Source organism: Entelurus aequoreus, linkage group LG09 (assembly GCF_033978785.1).
Source record: "Entelurus aequoreus isolate RoL-2023_Sb linkage group LG09, RoL_Eaeq_v1.1, whole genome shotgun sequence".
Classification (NCBI taxonomy): Eukaryota; Metazoa; Chordata; class Actinopteri; order Syngnathiformes; family Syngnathidae; genus Entelurus; species Entelurus aequoreus.
In genome coordinates, this window is record NC_084739.1 from 61,823,147 (window position 1) to 61,844,245 (window position 21,099).

Below are 21,099 nucleotides of genomic sequence, written 5' to 3' on the forward strand. Positions count from 1 at the left end.
AATAAAATAATGATCCATATATAAGCTTGTCAAAATGCTTCTTGTTGACATTCATTCTGTCATGCATTTTAAGTTAATCAAGGTTTATACCGTTGTAAAAAATGCTCAAAATAACCACAGTATATGAACATTTTTCACCTTAATTGCTCTGATTATTCAGTTAATACTTGAGCGTTGATGCGCATGCTCAGTAGCGTCGGGTAGCACATTTCTACGGGGGGCACATTTTCTCTGTCCTCACTTAAAATTATAAATGTATAATAAACACCCAATTTATGCATTACTTGTATGTAGCAGTAGAAAGAGAAGCAGAGATATTTTACTCAAGTTTTCCCTCCCATTTCCCATACTGTCCTCATTTGGGTCAAAGGTGAACTGGAGCCTCTTTGAGAGGGACAACCTGGCCAGGCAATCAAATAGTGACAAGCATTTATTCTCACATCCACACCTATCCACAATTTAAAGGCATGAGAAGCAGGTGTAAAAAGTAAGAATTGCATATTTGGGAGTTCCTGGCAAAGAAAGAAAGGAGATTCAATGGTACTAGTACTAGTATTAGTGACTTATAAGTTGGGGCTTTCCCAAAACAAGGAAAGAAATAAAGGAGATTCAATGGTACTAGTACTAGTACTGGCTGGGTACCAGTTGTCTAACAATAGTAACTTCCCAACTTGATGGAGCTAACGGGCCCTGGACAGACAATAGTGGGGCCGGGTACCAGTTGTCTAACAATAGTAACTTCCCAACTTGATGGAGCTAACGGGCCCTGGACAGACAATAGTGGGGCCAGGTACCAGTTGTCTAACAATAGTAACTTCCCAACTTGATGGAGCTAACGGGCCCTGGACAGACAATAGTGGGGCCAGGTACCAGTTGTCTAACAATAGTAACTTCCCAACTTGATGGAGCTAACGGGCCCTGGACAGACAATAGTGGGGCCGGGTACCAGTTGTCTAACAATAGTAACTTCCCAACTTGATGGAGCTAACGGGCCCTGGACAGACAATAGTGGGGCCGGGTACCAGTTGTCTAACAATAGTAACTTCCCAACTTGATGGAGCTAACGGGCCCTGGACAGACAATAGTGGGGCCGGGTACCAGTTGTCTAACAATAGTAACTTCCCAACTTGATGGAGCTAACGGGCCCTGGACAGACAATAGTGGGGCTGGGTACCAGTTGTCTAACAATAGTAACTTCCCAACTTGATGGAGCTAACGGGCCCTGGACAGACAATAGTGGGGCTGGGTACCAGTTGTCTAACAATAGTAACTTCCCAACTTGATGGAGCTAACGGGCCCTGGACAGACAATAGTGGGGCTGGGTACCAGTTGTCTAACAATAGTAACTTCCCAACTTGATGGAGCTAACGGGCCCTGGACAGACAATAGTGGGGCTGGGTACCAGTTGTCTAACAATAGTAACTTCCCAACTTGATGGAGCTAACGGGCCCTGGACAGACAATAGTGGGGCTGGGTACCAGTTGTCCAACAATAGCCTGCTGCCTTCCAGCGGCTCTTCCTCTCGGGTGATACGCGTGGAATGCGAGCTGTCAACAGATGCTTCCAACACTTGATGACGCTCTTGGGATTTAGAATGGACGCTGCGTCTAATTTTAACGCGGGCCACCATGCGGGCATTATAGTAGCACTAATCTGCTGTCCTTGGAGCGGAATTCTTTTGTTTATAGAGACCACATAGAAAATATTGCACTAGCATGCTAGCACACTGGATATAGCCTCAGCCCTCCCACAGTCTCATTTGATTTTAGAGCTTCTTGCACAACTGCCGGCTCTTTAACCTCATATTGGCCCCGACAGGATGACAAATGTTTGGCCTTTTACAGTGGAAACACTATTTGGATGCCCCTCAGGTCGTACAATTCAAGTTCAGACCGCCCTCATGCGTCATGTCAGACGAAACTGAAGTCCCCACCTTTTATTTATTTGTATTTATTTATTTACAGACAGACATAGTTTTGTATTTCATTATTGTTTCTTTTATTAATATCAGAGTCCGTTCTGCAAAAAGGTCATCCAAGGAGCACACAGCTTATGGACAGTTAAAATATACACCATCATACAAAATATATACATATATATATACACACTTATATATACATATATATATATATATATATATATATATATATATATATATATATATATATATATATATCCTCCCACCTCCAAAGACATGCACCTGGGGATAGGCCCCTCCCACCTCCAAAGACATGCACCTGGGGATAGGCCCCTCCCACCTCCAAAGACATGCACATAGTATGATGGCAACACTAAATGGTCCCTAGTGTGTGAATGTTGTACATCTGTGTTGGCCCTGTGATGAGGTGGTGACTTGTCCAGGGTGTATCCCGCCTTCTGCCTGAGTGCAGCTGGGATAGGCTCCAGCATCCCCCGCGGGGACAAGGGGTAGAAAATGGATTGATGGGGATATATATATATATATATATATATATATATATATATATATATATATATATATATATATATATATATATATATATATATATATATATATATATATATATATATATATATACAGTATATTGCCAAAAGTATTTGTCCACCTGCCTTGACTCACATATGACCTTGAAGTGTCATCCCATGTAATTGTCCAACATGTTTTGGTATCCTGGAGCATTCAAAGTTCCTTTCACTGGAACTAAGGGGCCAAGCCCAACTCCTGGAAAACAACCCCACACCATAATTCCTCCTCCACCAAATGTCACACTCAGTACAATGCAGTCTGAAATGTAGCGTTGTCCTGGCAACTTCCAAAGCCAGACTGCTTCATCAGATGTAAAAGTGTGATTCATCAGTCCAGAGAAGGCGTGTCCACTGCTCTAGAGTCCAGTGGTGATGTCCTTTACACCACTGCATCCCACGCTTTGCATTGGACTTGCTGATGTATGGCTTAGATACAGCTGCTCGGCCATGGAAAGCCATTCCATGAAGCTCTCTGCGTACTGTACGTGGGCTAATTGGAGGGTGACATGAAGTTTGGAGCTCTGACTGTGCAGAAAGTCTGTGCACTATGCTGACCTCTCTGTCACTTTACCTGGCCTACCACTTTGCACTATGCTGACCTCTCTGTCACTTTACCTGGCCTACCACTTTGCACTATGCTGACCTCTCTGTCACTTTACCTGGCCTACCACTTGGTGGCTGACTTGCTGTTGTTCACAAACTCTTCACTTTTCTTAGAATAAAGTTCACTTTGGAATATTTAGGAGCGAGGACATTTCAGGACTGGATTTGTTGCACAGGTGGCATCCTGTGACAGTTCCACGCTGGAAATCACTGAGAGCGGCCCATTCTTTCACAAATGTTTGTAGAAACAGTCTCCATGCCTAAGTGCTGGATTTGATACACCTGGGATTAGTGATTAGGACACCTGGTTCTCATCATTTGGATGGCTGGCCACCATACTTTTGGCAATATATTGCATATATCATAACATATATATATATATATATATATATATATATATATATATATATATATATATATATATATATATATATATATATATATATATATATATATATATATATACACATATATAATCTTTGTGGTGGTGGGGGTGTGGTCACCATGGCATCATCGTATAATTTGCTATAAAATGTTATTTAAAAAGGCTCATAAAATGTATACTTACTGTACATTAACAAAAGTTAACATTGGTTTGCTCTATTTTCATATGTTGCTGCTTAATGTACTTTGAGAATTTGTGTCTAGAGACTTTTTTATGACTTCTCCTAATTAAAAAGGACTAGCAAGTAATGTTGTTGTAGAACGTGCAGAGACTTCAATGTTCCCCACCAACAGCCAGCTGCAGATGATCATCCACTTGGACTTTCTCTGCTTCAAAGCCACCACTATTATGCTAGTAGTATTTGCACATGGTGTTAGATGTAAATATAAACGGAATACAATGATTTGCAAATCCTTTTCAAGCCATATTCAGTTGAATATGCTACAAAGACAACATATTTCATGTTCACACTCATACACTTTATTTATTTTTTTGCAAATAATAATTAACTTTATAATTTGATGGCAGCAACACGTGACAAAGAAGTTGGGAAAGGTGGCAATAAATACTGATAAAGTTGAGGAATGCTCATCAAACACTTATTTGGAACATCCCACAGGTGAACAGGCTAATTGGGAACAGGTGGGTGCCATGATTGGCTATAAAAGTAGATTCCATGAAATGCTCAGTCATTCACAAACAAGGATGGGGCGAGGGTCACCACTTTGTCAACAAATGCCTGAGCAAATTGTTGAACAGTTTAAGAACAACCTTTCTCAAGCAGCTATTGCAAGGAATTTAGGGATTTCACCATCTACGCTCCGTAATATCATCAAAGGGTTGAGAGAATGTGGAGAAATCACTGCACGTAAGCAGCTAAGCCCGTGACCTTCCATCCCTCAGGCTGTACTGCATCAACAAGTGTGTGTAAAGGATATCACCACATGAGCTCAGGAACACTTCAGAAAGCCACTGCCATTAACTACAGTTGGTCGCTACATCTGTAAGTGCAAGTTAAAACTCTCCTATGCAAGGCGAAAACCGTTTATCAACAACACCCAGAAACGCCGTCGGCTTCGCTGGGCCTGAGCTCATCTAAGATGGACTGATACAAAGTGGAAAAGTGTTCTGTGGTCTGACGAGTCCACATTTCAAATTGTTTTTGGAAACTGTGGACGTTGTGTCCTCCGGACCAAAGAGGAAAAGAACCATCCGGATTGTTCTAGGCGCAAAGTGTAAAAGGCAGCATGCGTGATGGTATGGGGGTGTATTAGTGGCCAAGACATGGGTAACTTACACATCTGTGAAGGCACCATTAATGCTGAAAGGTACATACAGCTTTTGGAGCAACATATGTTGCCATCCAAGCAACGTTACCATGGACGCCCCTGCTTATTTCAGCAAGACAATGCCAAGCCACGTGTTACATCAATGTGGCTTCATAGTAAAAGAGTGCGGGTACTAGACTGGCCTGCCTGTAGTCCAGACATTGAAAATGTGTGGCACCTAAAATAGCAGAAGGGAGACCCCCGGACTGTTGAACAACTTAAGCTGTACATCAAGCAAGAATGGGAAAGAATTCCACTTCAAAAATGTGTCTCCTCACTTCCCAAACCAAAACTGAGTGTTGTTCAAAGGAAAGGCCATGTAACACACTGGTGAACATGCCCTTTCCCAACTACTTTGTCACGTGTTGCAGCCATGACATTCTAAAGTTAATGATTATTTGCAACAAAAATAAAGTTTATGAGTTTGAACATGAAATATGTTGTCTTTGTAGCATATTCAACTGAATATGGCTTGAAAAGGATTTGCAAATCATTGTATTCTGTTTATATTTACATCTAACACCATTTCCCAACTCATATGGAAACGGGGTTTGTACTACACTGTATATTTCCATTCATATATTGTCTGACTTTGTATTTGGCCTTCACACAGACTACTGTTTTACAAGATGAATGATGTCGGTGAAAAAAAGACAAATTTTGAATGTTTTTGTTTTATAAGGCTCCCAAAAAAGCCACTGTTGAGTAAACAAACACCAGTTTGCAATAAGGTTTTTTGTGTCTGTGTTTTTAGTTTTGGTTGAATTCATGGTGGTTTTTTTTACCATGTAGGGTTTTAAAGTGAGGAAAGAACATTACTATTACTTTTACTATTACTTTTACTATTACTATTAAAATTACTATTACTATTAAGAACATTACTTCAGCCAGTTCAACTTGTTTGTGATTCTGCACTGCACTTTGTGCTTCAAAGAAGCAATTTAATGCTATGAAGTTTAGCTATGAATGATTACCAGCATGCACACACCAATTTAATGCTATCAAGTTTAGCTATGAATGATTACCAGCATGCACACACCAATTTAATGCTATGAAGTTTAGCTATGAATGATTACCAGCATGCACACACCAATTTAATGCTATCAAGTTTAGCTATGAATGATTACCAGCATGCACACACCAATTTAATGCTATCAAGTTTAGCTATGAATGATTACCAGCATGCACACACCAATTTAATGCTATCAAGTTTAGCTATGAATGATTACCAGCATGCACACACCAATTTAATGCTATGAAGTTTAGCTATGAATGATTACCAGCATGCACACACCAATTTAATGCTATCAAGTTTAGCTATGAATGATTACCAGCATGCACACACCAATTTAATGCTATCAAGTTTAGCTATGAATGATTACCAGCATGCACACACCAATTTAATGCTATGAAGTTTAGCTATGAATGATTACCAGTATGCACACACCAATTTAATGCTATGAAGTTTAGCTATGAATGATTACCAGCATGCACACACCAATTTAATGCTATGAAGTTTAGCTATGAATGATTACCAGCATGCACACACCAATTTAATGCTATGAAGTTTAGCTATGAATGATTACCAGCATGCACACACCAATTTAATGCTATCAAGTTTAGCTATGAATGATTACCAGCATGCACACACCAATTCAATGCTATGAAGTTTAGCTATGAATGATTACCAGCATGCACACACCAATTCAATGCTATGAAGTTTAGCTATGAATGATTACCAGCATGCACACACCAATTTAATGCTATCAAGTTTAGCTATGAATGATTACCAGCATGCACACAACAATTTAATGCTATGAAGTTTAGCTATGAATGATTACCAGCATGCACACACCAATTTAATGCTATCAAGTTTAGCTATGAATGATTACCAGCATGCACACACCAATTTAATGCTATCAAGTTTAGCTATGAATGATTACCAGCATGCTTGACCAGCATCAGCGGGTAGACTAACAGGCTCTCTCCTCGCTGTACGTCAGTCAGCAATATTTTTAGACAAATGCGTCACTGGTCAGTGGCGCCGCAGAGGGAGTCGCAGTACTGGGAAAAGTGGCTTTGAATTGAGCGACTGTATCCCCGTCCAATTTGGTGTGACAGCCGCCCGAGGTTCTTAACAAGGGTGGCAGCAGCCCAAGAGGGACTCTGGCTGTGAAATGTGATGGAAGCTGCAAAGCTCTAGTCAGGTCACATTTTCAGCTTCACTTCTTATGTTTATTTACATTTGTGAAGTCAATTATATTTATATAGCGCTTTTCTCTAGTGACTTAAAGCGCTTTACATAGTTAAAGCCAATATCTAAGTTCCATTTAAAGCAGTGTGGGTGGGAGCAGGTGGGTCAAGTGTCTTGCCCAAGGACACAACGGCAGTGACTAGGTTGGCTGAAGCGGGCATCGAACCTGGAACCCTCAAGTTGCTGGCACGGCCACTCTACCAACCGAGCTATACCGCCCGATGTGTTTGATCCATCTTATTTATGTATATATATATTGTATATTCTTTTTATTATTATTTGATCTATTATTTTTCAAATTCTCTCGGGGTGAATAAAAACCCACAAACCTTCTTTTTGAATGATATTAGCATCACAATATGTTCTTTTTGTTCAGCGGCTTTTAAAATGTTTAATCTGTTTGTTTATTCTAGTTTTACTTATCTCAACACAATCTTAAATGTAGAATACAGTGGTTGAAGTTAGAATCTGTGACACAGCTCATACCTCCAAAAACTTCTGTTGTGAAACGTTGCCCATTTAGGCACAATTTTAACATGTAACATACCTTTTTAAAAAGAAAAGTGCACTTTTATATCAGAACGATTGTATAAAAAACAAAATATAGTAGAATGTACAGTAGAGATGAAACGATTCCTCGAGTAATTTGATTACAAAATATATTCGAGGAAAGTCATTGCTGCCCCGAGGCTTCATTACATTTTTTTTTACGGCATTTTGCCTGGTTTAGTAGTGAAAGCTCACGTTTGGCACGTACTGTTTAGGTGTGGCACAGCGTGTTTACCTCACAGATCATACACTGCACATTTCTAATGTTTAGGTGTGGCACAGCGTGTTTACGTCACAGATCATACACTGCACATTTCAAATGTTTAGGTGTGGCACAGCGTGTTTACCTCACAGATCATACACTGCACATTTCTAATGTTTAGGTGTGGCACAGCGTGTTTACCTCACAGATCATACACTGCACATTTCAAATGTTTAGGTGTGGCACAGCGTGTTTACGTCACAGATCATACACTGCACATTTCTAATGTTTAGGTGTGGCACAGCGTGTTTACGTCACAGATCATACACTGCACATTTCTAATGTTTAGGTGTGGCACAGCGTGTCTACGTCACAGATCATACACTGCACATTTCTAATGTTTAGGTGTGGCACAGCGTGTTTACGTCACAGATCATACACTGCACATTTCTAATGTTTAGGTGTGGCACAGCGTGTTTACGTCACAGATCATACACTGCACATTTCTAATGTTTAGGTGTGGCACAGCGTGTCTACGTCACAGATCATACACTGCACATTTCTAATGTTTAGGTGTGGCACAGCGTGTTTACGTCACAGATCATACACTGCACATTTCTAATGTTTAGGTGTGGCACAGCGTGTTTACCTCACAGATCATACACTGCACATTTCAAATGTTTAGGTGTGGCACAGCGTGTTTACGTCACAGATCATACACTGCACATTTCTAATGTTTAGGTGTGGCACAGCGTGTTTACGTCACAGATCATACACTGCACATTTCTAATGTTTAGGTGTGGCACAGCGTGTTTACGTCACAGATCATACACTGCACATTTCTAATGTTTAGGTGTGGCACAGCGTGTATACGTCACACATCATACACTGCACATTTCTAATGTTTAGGTGTGGCACAGCGTGTTTACCTCACAGATCATACACTGCACATTTCAAATGTTTAGGTGTGGCACAGCGTGTTTACGTCACAGATCATACACTGCACATTTCTAATGTTTAGGTGTGGCACAGCGTGTTTACGTCACAGATCATACACTGCACATTTCTAATGTTTAGGTGTGGCACAGCGTGTCTACGTCACAGATCATACACTGCACATTTCTAATGTTTAGGTGTGGCACAGCGTGTTTACGTCACAGATCATACACTGCACATTTCTAATGTTTAGGTGTGGCACAGCGTGTTTACGTCACAGATCATACACTGCACATTTCTAATGTTTAGGTGTGGCACAGCGTGTTTACCTCACACATCATACACTGCACATTTCTAATGTTTAGGTGTGGCACAGCGTGTTTACCTCACAGATCATACACTGCACCCAGTGTTGTGTGTTACTAACTCTAAGATTGTTCTATCACTTACTAACTCTAACATGTTTTGTGTTGTTGTAGAAGCTAGCTTATCTCTTGCCGTAGTTAGCTTTTACGGCTAATGCCGTAGCATGTCGATGTGTTAGTACACTAGAAAAATAGTTCCTCAGTGTTCACTCTTATAATAACAATGTTGTACAGTTTGTTATTATACATGTTACACAACGTGTAAGTATGAAGTATTGTTGACTCTCTTCGAATGTATTTTGAAAGTGATTTAGAGATAGAATTGATTGCTAACATTAGCTGCATTGCTAGCCACCATGAACTAGCCAACTTTTACATGTCAGAATGCTAAAAAAACAGAAACTTTTTGTCTTCCTGTCTCTCGTAATGATTGAACGATTCCAAAAGAAGTGCAGTTCCTCTTTAAAAGTACTGTAACGTGTCTGTAGCTTAGCGTTGGTAGAAGTGTGACCTGGAAGGATGGTGGACAGGTGAGACAACACCTTTGCAAAGTGTGACCTGGAAGGATGGTGGACAGGTGAGACAACACCTTTGCAAAGTGTGACCTGGAAGGATGGTGGACAGGTGAGACAACACCTTTGCAAAGTGTGACCTGGAAGGATGGTGGACAGGTGAGACAACACCTTTGCAAAGTGTGACCTGGAAGGATGTTGGACAGGTGTGTTGTGTATTGAGCTGTATGTTTTGTCTGCATGGTTACACCCAGTGACCACCAGGGGGAGTGCCAGGTGGGTTCATATATGTTGGGTTGGACTTCCGTTCGGTGTGTGGAAATAAAGCTGTCTAACGTCTACACCAGCGCCCGACTCGGCTCTCGTGATTACATAGATAAGGTGAAATATGAGTATGACTGTTAGTGTTACATACTAACAGTCAGTATACAATAATTGGCGACGAGCACGGATGCGCCTGCCGACGGGTTAAGAGGCGGGTGGCGGTGAATCGGCGGAGTTTATCGACGGCTAGCGTTAGCTTAGCTTGGTTAGCATTAGCTCCGCATAGCAGCGGGGGTACGGCTCACGTCGGGACGACCTGCGAGCATGGCGGGCATCCTGGGACAGATGGACGCCTTTGATGAGTCGACGGAGCAGTGGTCGACATACGTGGAGAGGTTTGAGCACTTCGTGGCAGCAAATGGACTGAATGAGGGGAGGAAGCTGCCGGTGTTTTTCAGCGTGATGGGACCGGCGACGTACGGTCTACTGCGCAGCCTCATCGCCCCAGAGAAGCCAAGCCGGGCATGAAAACCTATGATGAGGTAGTGACATTGTTGCAAGCACATTTCTCCCCAAAGCCCATAGTGATAGCGGAGAGATATAGATTTCATAAGAGAGATCAGGGGGAGGGGGAAACTATTACACAGTATGTAACAGATCTAAAAAAATTATCAGAGCACTGTGAATTTGGAGCTTACCTGCAGGATGCACTAAGAGACAGGTTAGTGTGTGGGTTGAACAGTGAGTCGATTAAAAAGAGGCTGTTAACAGAGAAGGATTTAACATACCAAAGAGCAGTTGAACTAGCAGTTTCAATAGAAACAGTGGCACGAGAATCTCAACAGCTTAGTAGCTCACAGAAGGTGAACGCTGTCTCTCTCTCCTTGCCACCGGGCCGTAAATGCACTCGTTGTGGTAGAGGAAATCACAAAATGGAGGAATGTTTTTACAAGGACCAGTCCTGCCACAATTGTGGAAAAAGGGGGCACATAGCTCGTATGTGCAGGGAGGATAAAGGGGGACCGAAGACAACACATCTATTTGGGCTTAAAAAGGGACAGAAAACGAAAGGAAAATTCAAAAAGAGGGCCGATCAGGTAGAGGCGGAGACTAAGCCCAGCGACCCAGAGACAACAGATTCAGATGGGGTGGGAGGCTTACATGTAGTGGAGGTAGAAAAAAGCGTTAAACATGATAGCATTATCTGGGTTAGACCCAAAGTGGAGGGACAAACTATAGAAATGGAGTTAGACACAGGTGCGGCAGAAAAACTATCCAATGCTAAATTTAGCCAGTTACGCCTCCGTACCACCAACCTACTGTTGAGATCGTATACAGGCCAGGTTATGACACCCTTGGGGGTAATAAAAGTAGACGTGCGTCTCAACAAACAACGGGCACGTCTCCCCCTGTATGTGGTTAAGGGTGACGCTCTCTCTCTTTTTGGACGAGAATGGTTGCGAAAAGTAAAGTTAGATTGGACAATGATTAAAACTGTTCGAGCTACACATCCCATACAGGAAGACCGCACAATGGCGACAGTACTAGACAGCCATGCCAGGGTGTTCCAAGAAGGTCTAGGTACACTAAAGGGCTTTGAGGTGGCGTTAACCCTCAAGCCGGTGCATCAACCGAAGTTCTTCCAAGCACGGTCGGTGCCGTATGCACTTCGGCCGAAGGTGGAGGAGGAATTAGAGCGTTTGGAACAGGGCGGTGTACTGTCTCCAGTACAGTTTAGTGAATGGGCTACTCCAATTGTACCCATTGTAAAAAAAAATGGGAAAGTACGTATATGCGGAGATTTTAAAGTGACCTTGAATCCCGCGCTTTGTGCTGAACACTACCCCATTCCGAGCATAGAAGATCTTTTCGCATCGCTGGCAGGGGGGCAGCGTTTCAGCAAATTAGATCTGGCGAACGCATATTTACAGGTGCCGGTTCAGGAAAGCTCCTGTAAATATCTGACCATTACCACGCAGAAGGGAATGTTTTGCTATAACCGTCTTCCCTTCGGGATCACCTCTGCGCCGTCAATCTTTCAGCGAGTCATGGACCAAGTGTTGCAGGGCCTCCCCAACGTCCATTGTTTCCTGGACGACATTTTGGTGACTGGGGAGAACGATGCAGATCACCTAAAAAACTTAGATGCAGTGTTGGGCCGATTGGGAAAATTCTGTTTGCGAGTACAGAAGGAGAAATGTGAATTCTTCAAGAGTTCATTAGAATATTTGGGGCATGTCATTGATAAAAAAAAGGGCTACATAAGTCCCCAGAGAAGCTTAAGGCCATAGCGGAGGCCCCAGCCCCCATTAATGTGAGTCAGCTTCGTTCTTTTTTGGGCCTTATAAACTATTATGGGCATTTTGTTAAAAACATGGCAACCATGCTCAGCCCGTTACATGAGCTGTTGCACACCGGAGTGGCATGGAAGTGGTCACCAGAGTGTGAGAAAGCCTTTAAGGCAGCAAAAGACCATTTGCAATCAGAACAGGTGCTAACGCATTATGACCCCAGGTTGCCCCTGCGGATAGCAAGTGACGCGTCGCCGTATGGGGTGGGCACGGTACTTTCGCACGTGATGCCCGGTGGTGAGGAGAGACCCATAGCCTTTGCCTCTAGGACACTGAGCAAGGCAGAGCAAAATTATGCTCAGATTGAAAGGGAGGCGCTGGGAATTATTTTTGGGGTACGTAAATTCCACGCCTATTTGTACGGGTGCCATTTTACACTACTCACAGATCACAGACCGCTGACAAGTATATTGAGTCCCAGTAAGGCGACGCCACCTATGGCGGCCGCACGACTACAGCGGTGGGCGTTAGTGTTAGCGGCACACAACTACACAATCCAATACAGGAAAGCAGCAGATCATGGGAATGCAGATGGTCTCTCACGGTTGCCACTGCAGGTAGCGCATGGGGAAAACCAGACGCAGTAGATAGGGTGACAGTACATCACCTTGAGACACTCCCAGTGGACAGTGAAGATATTAGGAAGGGAACTAAATATGACCCAGTGCTCTCTAGGGTAGTAGATATGGTAGTGTCAGGCCAGTTTGTTGGAACAGTTGGGCAGAATGACGCGTTGGCACCCTTCTACATGCGACGAGACGAACTGACGGTGATCCAGGGGTGTTTGCTATGGGGCAGTAGAGTGGTGGTGCCTCCAGCGTTGAGACCGCAGCTTTTGAAGGAACTACATGCCAGGCACCCGGGCATGGTCAAGATGAAGGCCATCGCACGGAGCCATGTCTGGTGGCCGGGGTTAGACGCCCAGATTGAACAGCAGGCCAGGACATGCTCTACGTGTCAACGGAACCAAAAGAACCCGGCGCTCTCCCCACTGCACACCTGGCCGTGGCCGGGATCTCCATGGCAACGGATCCATGTGGACTTTGCGGGGCCGTTCGAAGGACACATGTTCTTGGTGGTGGTAGATGCGTACTCTAAGTGGCCGGAAGTACAGGTGATGAAAACGACGACGACGGAGAAGACTGTACAGGCCCTGAGGAGTATGTTTGCCCGCAACGGAGTACCAGAGACACTGGTTAGTGACAATGGGCCACAATTCACATCGGCAGAGTTCGGGGCATTTCTCCGGGCAAACGGAGTGAAGCACAAAAGGTCAGCGCCGTTTCACCCCGCCACGAACGGTCAAGCAGAGCGTTTTGTGCAGACGCTGGAACGTTCATTGAAAGCGTCTAGGGGAACATTTACGCTGCAACATCGAGTGGAGGCATTTTTACTCAGCTACAGGAATGCGCCTCACATGACGACGAGTGAGTCTCCGGCTATGCTCTTCCGGCGCCGTCGGCTTTGCTCTCGCTTGGACCTTGTGAAGCCGAACGTGTCGGCTACGGTGGAGCTGGCGCAGGAGGGCCAACGAGAACGCAGAGATCTGGTGGCTAAGGACAGACGGTTTGCAGTGGGGGAGGCCGTGCTGGTGCGTGATTATCGACGGGGGGAGGAGAAGTGGATGCCTGGACTGGTGGCATCACAAGAGGGACCGGTATCCTACTCCGTGGATGTGGGGGCAGGCGCTCTCTGGAGACGTCACACAGAGCAGATGAGAGCCGGTGACCGTGCGCTTTTGGTTCCCACTGGTCCAGAGCAACCAGCTGTGCTGAGTGAACTGACAATTGGGACCCAGCCGGTTGTTCCCCCCCCCCCCTTCTCCGGCAAGAGGGGATGCTCTGGGAACCGGGACAGTCGCCCCTGAGCCAGGAGGGTCACCCAGACGGACAGCGGATGTTGGCGCGCCAGGCCGGAGGTATCCACTCCGGGTTACCAGAGCTCCAGACCGCCTTAATCTCTGAACTGGGGGGCGTGGGTTGTTAGAGAGTCATGTCACGTTTTGGGGCAGAATAATCCCTGTTGACTGATTCCGAGGTTCGGGGGTAGTCTACCCCCCGGCCTCAGTAAGCATGTATGTGTTTAAGTTTGAGTTCCCTATTTACAATAGCCCCCTAAGTGGGTATTTCAATGTATTTTATGGTTACACCGCCGATTCGCACAAAGCATCATTTTGCACATAACACACGTTCTAAGTGCTTATGGCCTAGTCTGTTTTTATAGGCTGGGGTTAATAGGGGTGGTTTTAGGTGGGTGTGAATCTGAATAAGTGGGGAGGGATGTTGTGTATTGAGCTGTATGTTTTGTCTGCATGGTTACACCCAGTGACCACCAGGGGGAGTGCCAGGTGGGTTCATATATGTTGGGTTGGACTTCTGTTCGGTGTGTGGAAATAAAGCTGTCTAACGTCTACACCAGCGCCCGACTCGGCTCTGGTGATTACATAGATAAGGTGAAATATGAGTATGACTGTTAGTGTTACATACTAACAGTCAGTATACAATAAGGTGAGACAACACCTTTGCAAAGTGTGACCTGGAAGGATGGTGGACAGGTGAGACAACACCTTTGCAACTGGAACCAATCAAGTGATGGACAACAATTGTCCATGTTCCGTTTTCACTCATGTTTTATTTTTTGCGTTATTCCCTGCCGGCAGGTGTCTTATCATGAAGCACACCAGAACACTCTATATTTAGCACTTGATATCAGCTCTATATTTAGCACTTGATATCAGCTCTATATTTAGCACTTGATATCAGCCAGAATGCTGAGCTCTTCATCCACGTGAACACCATTGTTTGCCAGTGAGAGACATTTACTAGAATAGGAGGAGAAAGACGACAACAATCCTATTTGAACTGGATTTGCAATCATTCACAGAGCACGTAGCGCTCCGTGCATTTGTTCTGATCTGTGCAATTGGACACTTATATCATGTCACTAAAGGTCATATCATGTCACTAAAGGTCATATCATGTCACTAAAGGTCATATCATGTCACTAAAGGTCAATGGTGACAAAAGTCAAATAATGAATACAATGAAGTCTTGTTGCTAGGATTATAGTTGTTGCTAGCGTGCTAGGATTATAGTTGTTGCTAGCGTGCTATGATTATAGTTGTTGCTAGCGTGCTAGAATTATAGTTGTTGCTAGCGTGCTAGGATTATAGTTGTTGCTAGCCTGCTAGGATTATAGTTGTTGCTAGCGTGCTATGATTATAGTTGTTGCTAGCGTTCTAGGATTATAGTTGTTGCTAGCGTGCTATGATTATAGCTGTTGCTAGCGTGCTATGATTATAGTTGTTGCTAGCGTGCTAGGATTATAGCTGTTGTTAGCATGCTATGATTATAGCTGTTGCTAGCGTGCTATGATTATAGTTGTTGCTAGCGTGCTATGATTATAGTTGTTGCTAGTGTGCTAGGATTATAGTTGTTGCTAGCGTGCTATGATTATAGTTGTTGCTAGCATGCTAGGATTATAGTTGTTGCTAGCATGCTAGGATTATAGTTGTTGCTAGCGTGCTAGGATTATAGTTGTTGCTAGCGTGCTATGATTATAGCTGTTGCTAGTGTGCTATGATTAAAGTTGTTGCTAGCGTGCTATGATTATAGTTGTTGCTAGCGTGCTATGATTATAGTTGTTGCTAGCGTGCTAGGATTATAGTTGTTGCTAGCGTGCTAGGATTATAGTTGTTGCTAGCATGCTAGGATTATAGTTGTTGCTAGCGTGCTAGGATTATAGTTGTTGCTAGCGTGCTAGGATTATAGTTGTTGCTAGCGTGCTAGGATTATAGTTGTTGCTAGCATGCTAGGATTATAGTTGTTGCTAGCGTGCTAGGATTATAGTTGTTGCTAGCGTGCTAGGATTATAGTTGTTGGCCATTTTTCACCTTTACAGTAGACTTTGTTTTAGTAAATCTACTACTATTACTACTACAGTATTTTACACTTGTAGGCAGACATTTTTAGTACAGCCCATCATCTCTTTAGGACAATAGTATAGAAATGAAACTAGCAGATACATTAGAGTAGTCAGTGTACAACAATTTCTATTTACTATTGACTGAAAAACACACAGCCATTTTTGGCTAAATACTTGACCGAGAAAGAAGATCATTGTGTCTTGGTGACGGTAGCGTCAGTCCAGGGCTGCATGAGTCCTGGGGAGATGCGGTTCATTTTGGAAAAGAGTCCTAAGATATCCAAGTAGTTTGGAGAAGGTGGTTTGTTGAAATGAGCGCTGTACTCACTTCTGTGAGATGACATTCTGCTAATTGACTTCTGTTTCTCTCTGCTTTTGGGTAGACCTTCACCGCCTGGTGTAACTCCCACCTGAGGAAAGCCGGCACACAAATTGAAAACATTGAAGAAGACTTAAGGAACGGACTCAAACTCATGCTGCTTCTGGAAGTCATCTCAGGTCAGACTCATTGAAAGAAGTCTTTTGCTTGCTGTTTGATATCAGTATTATACAGGGACTCGGGGTGTCCACACCCCATATTGATATCGGTCCAATGTTTGATATCATGCACCAGTATTATACAGGGACTCGGGGTGTCCACATCCCATATTGATATCGGTCCAATGTTTGATATCATGCACCAGTATTATACAGGGACTGGGGGTGTCCACACCCCATATTGATATCGGTCCAATGTTTGATATCATGCACCAGTATTATACAGGGACTCGGGGTGTCCACATCCCATATTGATATCGGTCCAATGTTTGATATCATGCACCAGTATTATACAGTGACTGGGGGTGTCCACATCCCATATTGATATCGGTCCAATGTTTGATATCATGCACCAGTATTATACAGGGACTGGGGGTGTCCACATCCCATATTGATATCGGTCCAATGTTTGATATCAGTATTATACAGGGACTGGGGGTGTCCACATCCCATATTGATATCGGTCCAATGTTTGATATCATGCACCAGTATTATACAGGGACTCGGGGTGTCCACATCCCATATTGATATCGGTCCAATGTTTGATATCATGCACCAGTATTATACAGGGACTCGGGGTGTCCACATCCCATATTGATATCGGTCCAATGTTTGATATCATGCACCAGTATTATACAGGGACTGGGGGTGTCCACATCCCATATTGATATCGGTCCAATGTTTGATATCATGCACCAGTATTATACAGGGACTGGGGGTGTCCACATCCCATATTGATATCGGTCCAATGTTTGATATCATGCACCAGTATTATACAGGGACTCGGGGTGTCCACATCCCATATTGATATCGGTCCAATGTTTGATATCATGCACCAGTATTATACAGGGACTGGGGGTGTCCACACCCCATATTGATATCGGTCCAATGTTTGATATCATGCACCAGTATTATACAGGGACTGGGGGTGTCCACATCCCATATTGATATCGGTCCAATGTTTGATATCAGTATTATACAGGGACTGGGGGTGTCCACATCCCATATTGATATCGGTCCAATGTTTGATATCATGCACCAGTATTATACAGGGACTCGGGGTGTCCACATCCCATATTGATATCGGTCCAATGTTTGATATCATGCACCAGTATTATACAGGGACTCGGGGTGTCCACATCCCATATTGATATCGGTCCAATGTTTGATATCATGCACCAGTATTATACAGGGACTCGGGGTGTCCACACCCCATATTGATATCGGTCCAATGTTTGATATCATGCACCAGTATTATACAGGGACTCGGGGTGTCCACACCCCATATTGATATCGGTCCAATGTTTGATATCATGCACCAGTATTATACAGGGACTGGGGGTGTCCACATCCCATATTGATATCGGTCCAATGTTTGATATCATGCACCAGTAGCATACAGTGACTCGGGGTGTCCACACCCCATATTGATATCGGTCCAATGTTTGATATCATGCACCAGTAGCATACAGTGACTCGGGGTGTCCACACCCCATATTGATATCGGTCCAATGTTTGATATCATGCACCAGTATTATACAGGGACTCGGGGTGTCCACATCCCATATTGATATCGGTCCAATGTTTGATATCATGCACCAGTATTATACAGTGACTCGGGGTGTCCACACCCCATATTGATATCGGTCCAATGTTTGATATCATGCACCAGTATTATACAGGGACTGGGGGTGTCCACATCCCATATTGATATCGGTCCAATGTTTGATATCATGCACCAGTAGCATACAGTGACTCGGGGTGTCCACATCCCATATTGATATCGGTCCAATGTTTGATATCATGCACCAGTATTATACAGGGACTCGGGGTGTCCACATCCCATATTGATATCGGTCCAATGTTTGATATCATGCACCAGTATTATACAGGGACTCGGGGTGTCCACATCCCATATTGATATCGGTCCAATGTTTGATATCATGCACCAGTAGCATACAGTGACTCGGGGTGTCCACATCCCATATTGATATCGGTCCAATGTTTGATATCATGCACCAGTAGCATACAGTGACTCGGGGTGTCCACACCCCATATTGATATCGGTCCAATGTTTGATATCATGCACCAGTAGCATACAGTGACTCGGGGTGTCCACATCCCATATTGATATCGGTCCAATGTTTGATATCATGCACCAGTAGCATACAGTGACTCAGGGTGTCCACATCCCATATTGATATCGGTCCAATGTTTGATATCATGCACCAGTATTATACGGGGACTCGGGGTGTCCATATCCCATATTGATATCGGTCCAATGTTTGATATCATGCACCAGTAGCATACAGTGACTCGGGGTGTCCACATCCCATATTGATATCGGTCCAATGTTTGATATCATGCACCAGTAGCATACAGTGACTCGGGGTGTCCACACCCCATATTGATATCGGTCCAATGTTTGATATCATGCACCAGTAGCATACAGTGACTCGGGGTGTCCACATCCCATATTGATATCGGTCCAATGTTTGATATCATGCACCAGTATTATACAGGGACTGGGGGTGTCCACACCCCATATTGATATCGGTCCAATGTTTGATATCATGCACCAGTATTATACAGGGACTGGGGGTGTCCACACCCCATATTGATATCGGTCCAATGTTTGATATCATGCACCAGTATTATACAGGGACTCGGGGCGTCCACATCCCATATTGATATCGGTCCAATGTTTGATATCATGCACCAGTATTATACAGGGACTGGGGGTGTCCACACCCCATATTGATATCGGTCCAATGTTTGATATCATGCACCAGTATTATACAGGGACTGGGGGTGTCCACACCCCATATTGATATCGGTCCAATGTTTGATATCATGCACCAGTAGCATACAGTGACTCGGGGTGTCCACATCCCATATTGATATCGGTCCAATGTTTGATATCATGCACCAGTATTATACAGGGACTGGGGGTGTCCACATCCCATATTGATATCGGTCCAATGTTTGATATCATGCACCAGTATTATACAGTGACTGGGGGTGTCCACATCCCATATTGATATCGGTCCAATGTTTGATATCGTGCACCAGTATTATACAGGGACTGGGGGTGTCCACATCCCATATTGATATCGGTCCAATGTTTGATATCATGCACCAGTATTATACAGGGACTCGGGGTGTCCACACCCCATATTGATATCGGTCCAATGTTTGATATCATGCACCAGTATTATACAGGGACTCGGGGTGTCCACATCCCATATTGATATCGGTCCAATGTTTGATATCATGCACCAGTAGCATACAGTGACTCGGGGTGTCCACATCCCATATTGATATTGGTCCAATGTTTGATATCATGCACCAGTATTATACAGGGACTCGGGGTGTCCACATCCCATATTGATATCGGTCCAATGTTTGATATCATGCACCAGTAGCATACAGTGACTCGGGGTGTCCACATCCCATATTGATATCGGTCCAATGTTTGATATCATGCACCAGTAGCATACAGTGACTCGGGGTGTCCACATCCCATATTGATATCGGTCCAATGTTTGATATCATGCACCAGTAGCATACAGTGACTCGGGGTGTCCACATCCCATATTGATATCGGTCCAATGTTTGATATCATGCACCAGTAGCATACAGTGACTCGGGGTGTCCACACCCCATATTGATATCGGTCCAATGTTTGATATCATGCACCAGTAGCATACAGTGACTCGGGGTGTCCACATCCCATATTGATATCGGTCCAATGTTTGATATCATGCACCAGTAGCATACAGGGACTCGGGGTGTCCACATCCCATATTGATATCGGTCCAATGTTTGATATCATGCACCAGTAGCATACAGTGACTCGGGGTGTCCACATCCCATATTGATATCGGTCCAATGTTTGATATCATGCACCAGTATAATACAGGGACTGGGGGTGTCCACACCCCATATTGATATCGGTCCAATGTTTGATATCATGCACCAGTATTATACAGGGACTGGGGGTGTCCACACCCCATATTGATATCGGTCCAATGTTTGATATCATGCACCAGTATTATACAGGGACTCGGGGCGTCCACATCCCATATTGATATCGGTCCAATGTTTGATATCATGCACCAGTATTATACAGGGACTGGGGGTGTCCACACCCCATATTGATATCGGTCCAATGTTTGATATCATGCACCAGTATTATACAGGGACTGGGGGTGTCCACACCCCATATTGATATCGGTCCAATGTTTGATATCATGCACCAGTAGCATACAGTGACTCGGGGTGTCCACATCCCATATTGATATCGGTCCAATGTTTGATATCA

General features: G+C 43.9%; 1 protein-coding gene across 1 annotated transcript in view; it reads left to right on the top strand.

The window, feature by feature from the left end:
* Positions 1-21,099, top strand: part of actn2b (actinin, alpha 2b) — a 52,743-nt gene that overhangs the window by 5,464 nt on the left and 26,180 nt on the right. The window contains exon 3 of the mRNA XM_062059097.1: positions 16,622-16,736. Within this exon, the coding sequence (XP_061915081.1) occupies positions 16,622-16,736 (115 nt within the window). The remainder of the gene's footprint in view (positions 1-16,621; positions 16,737-21,099) is intronic.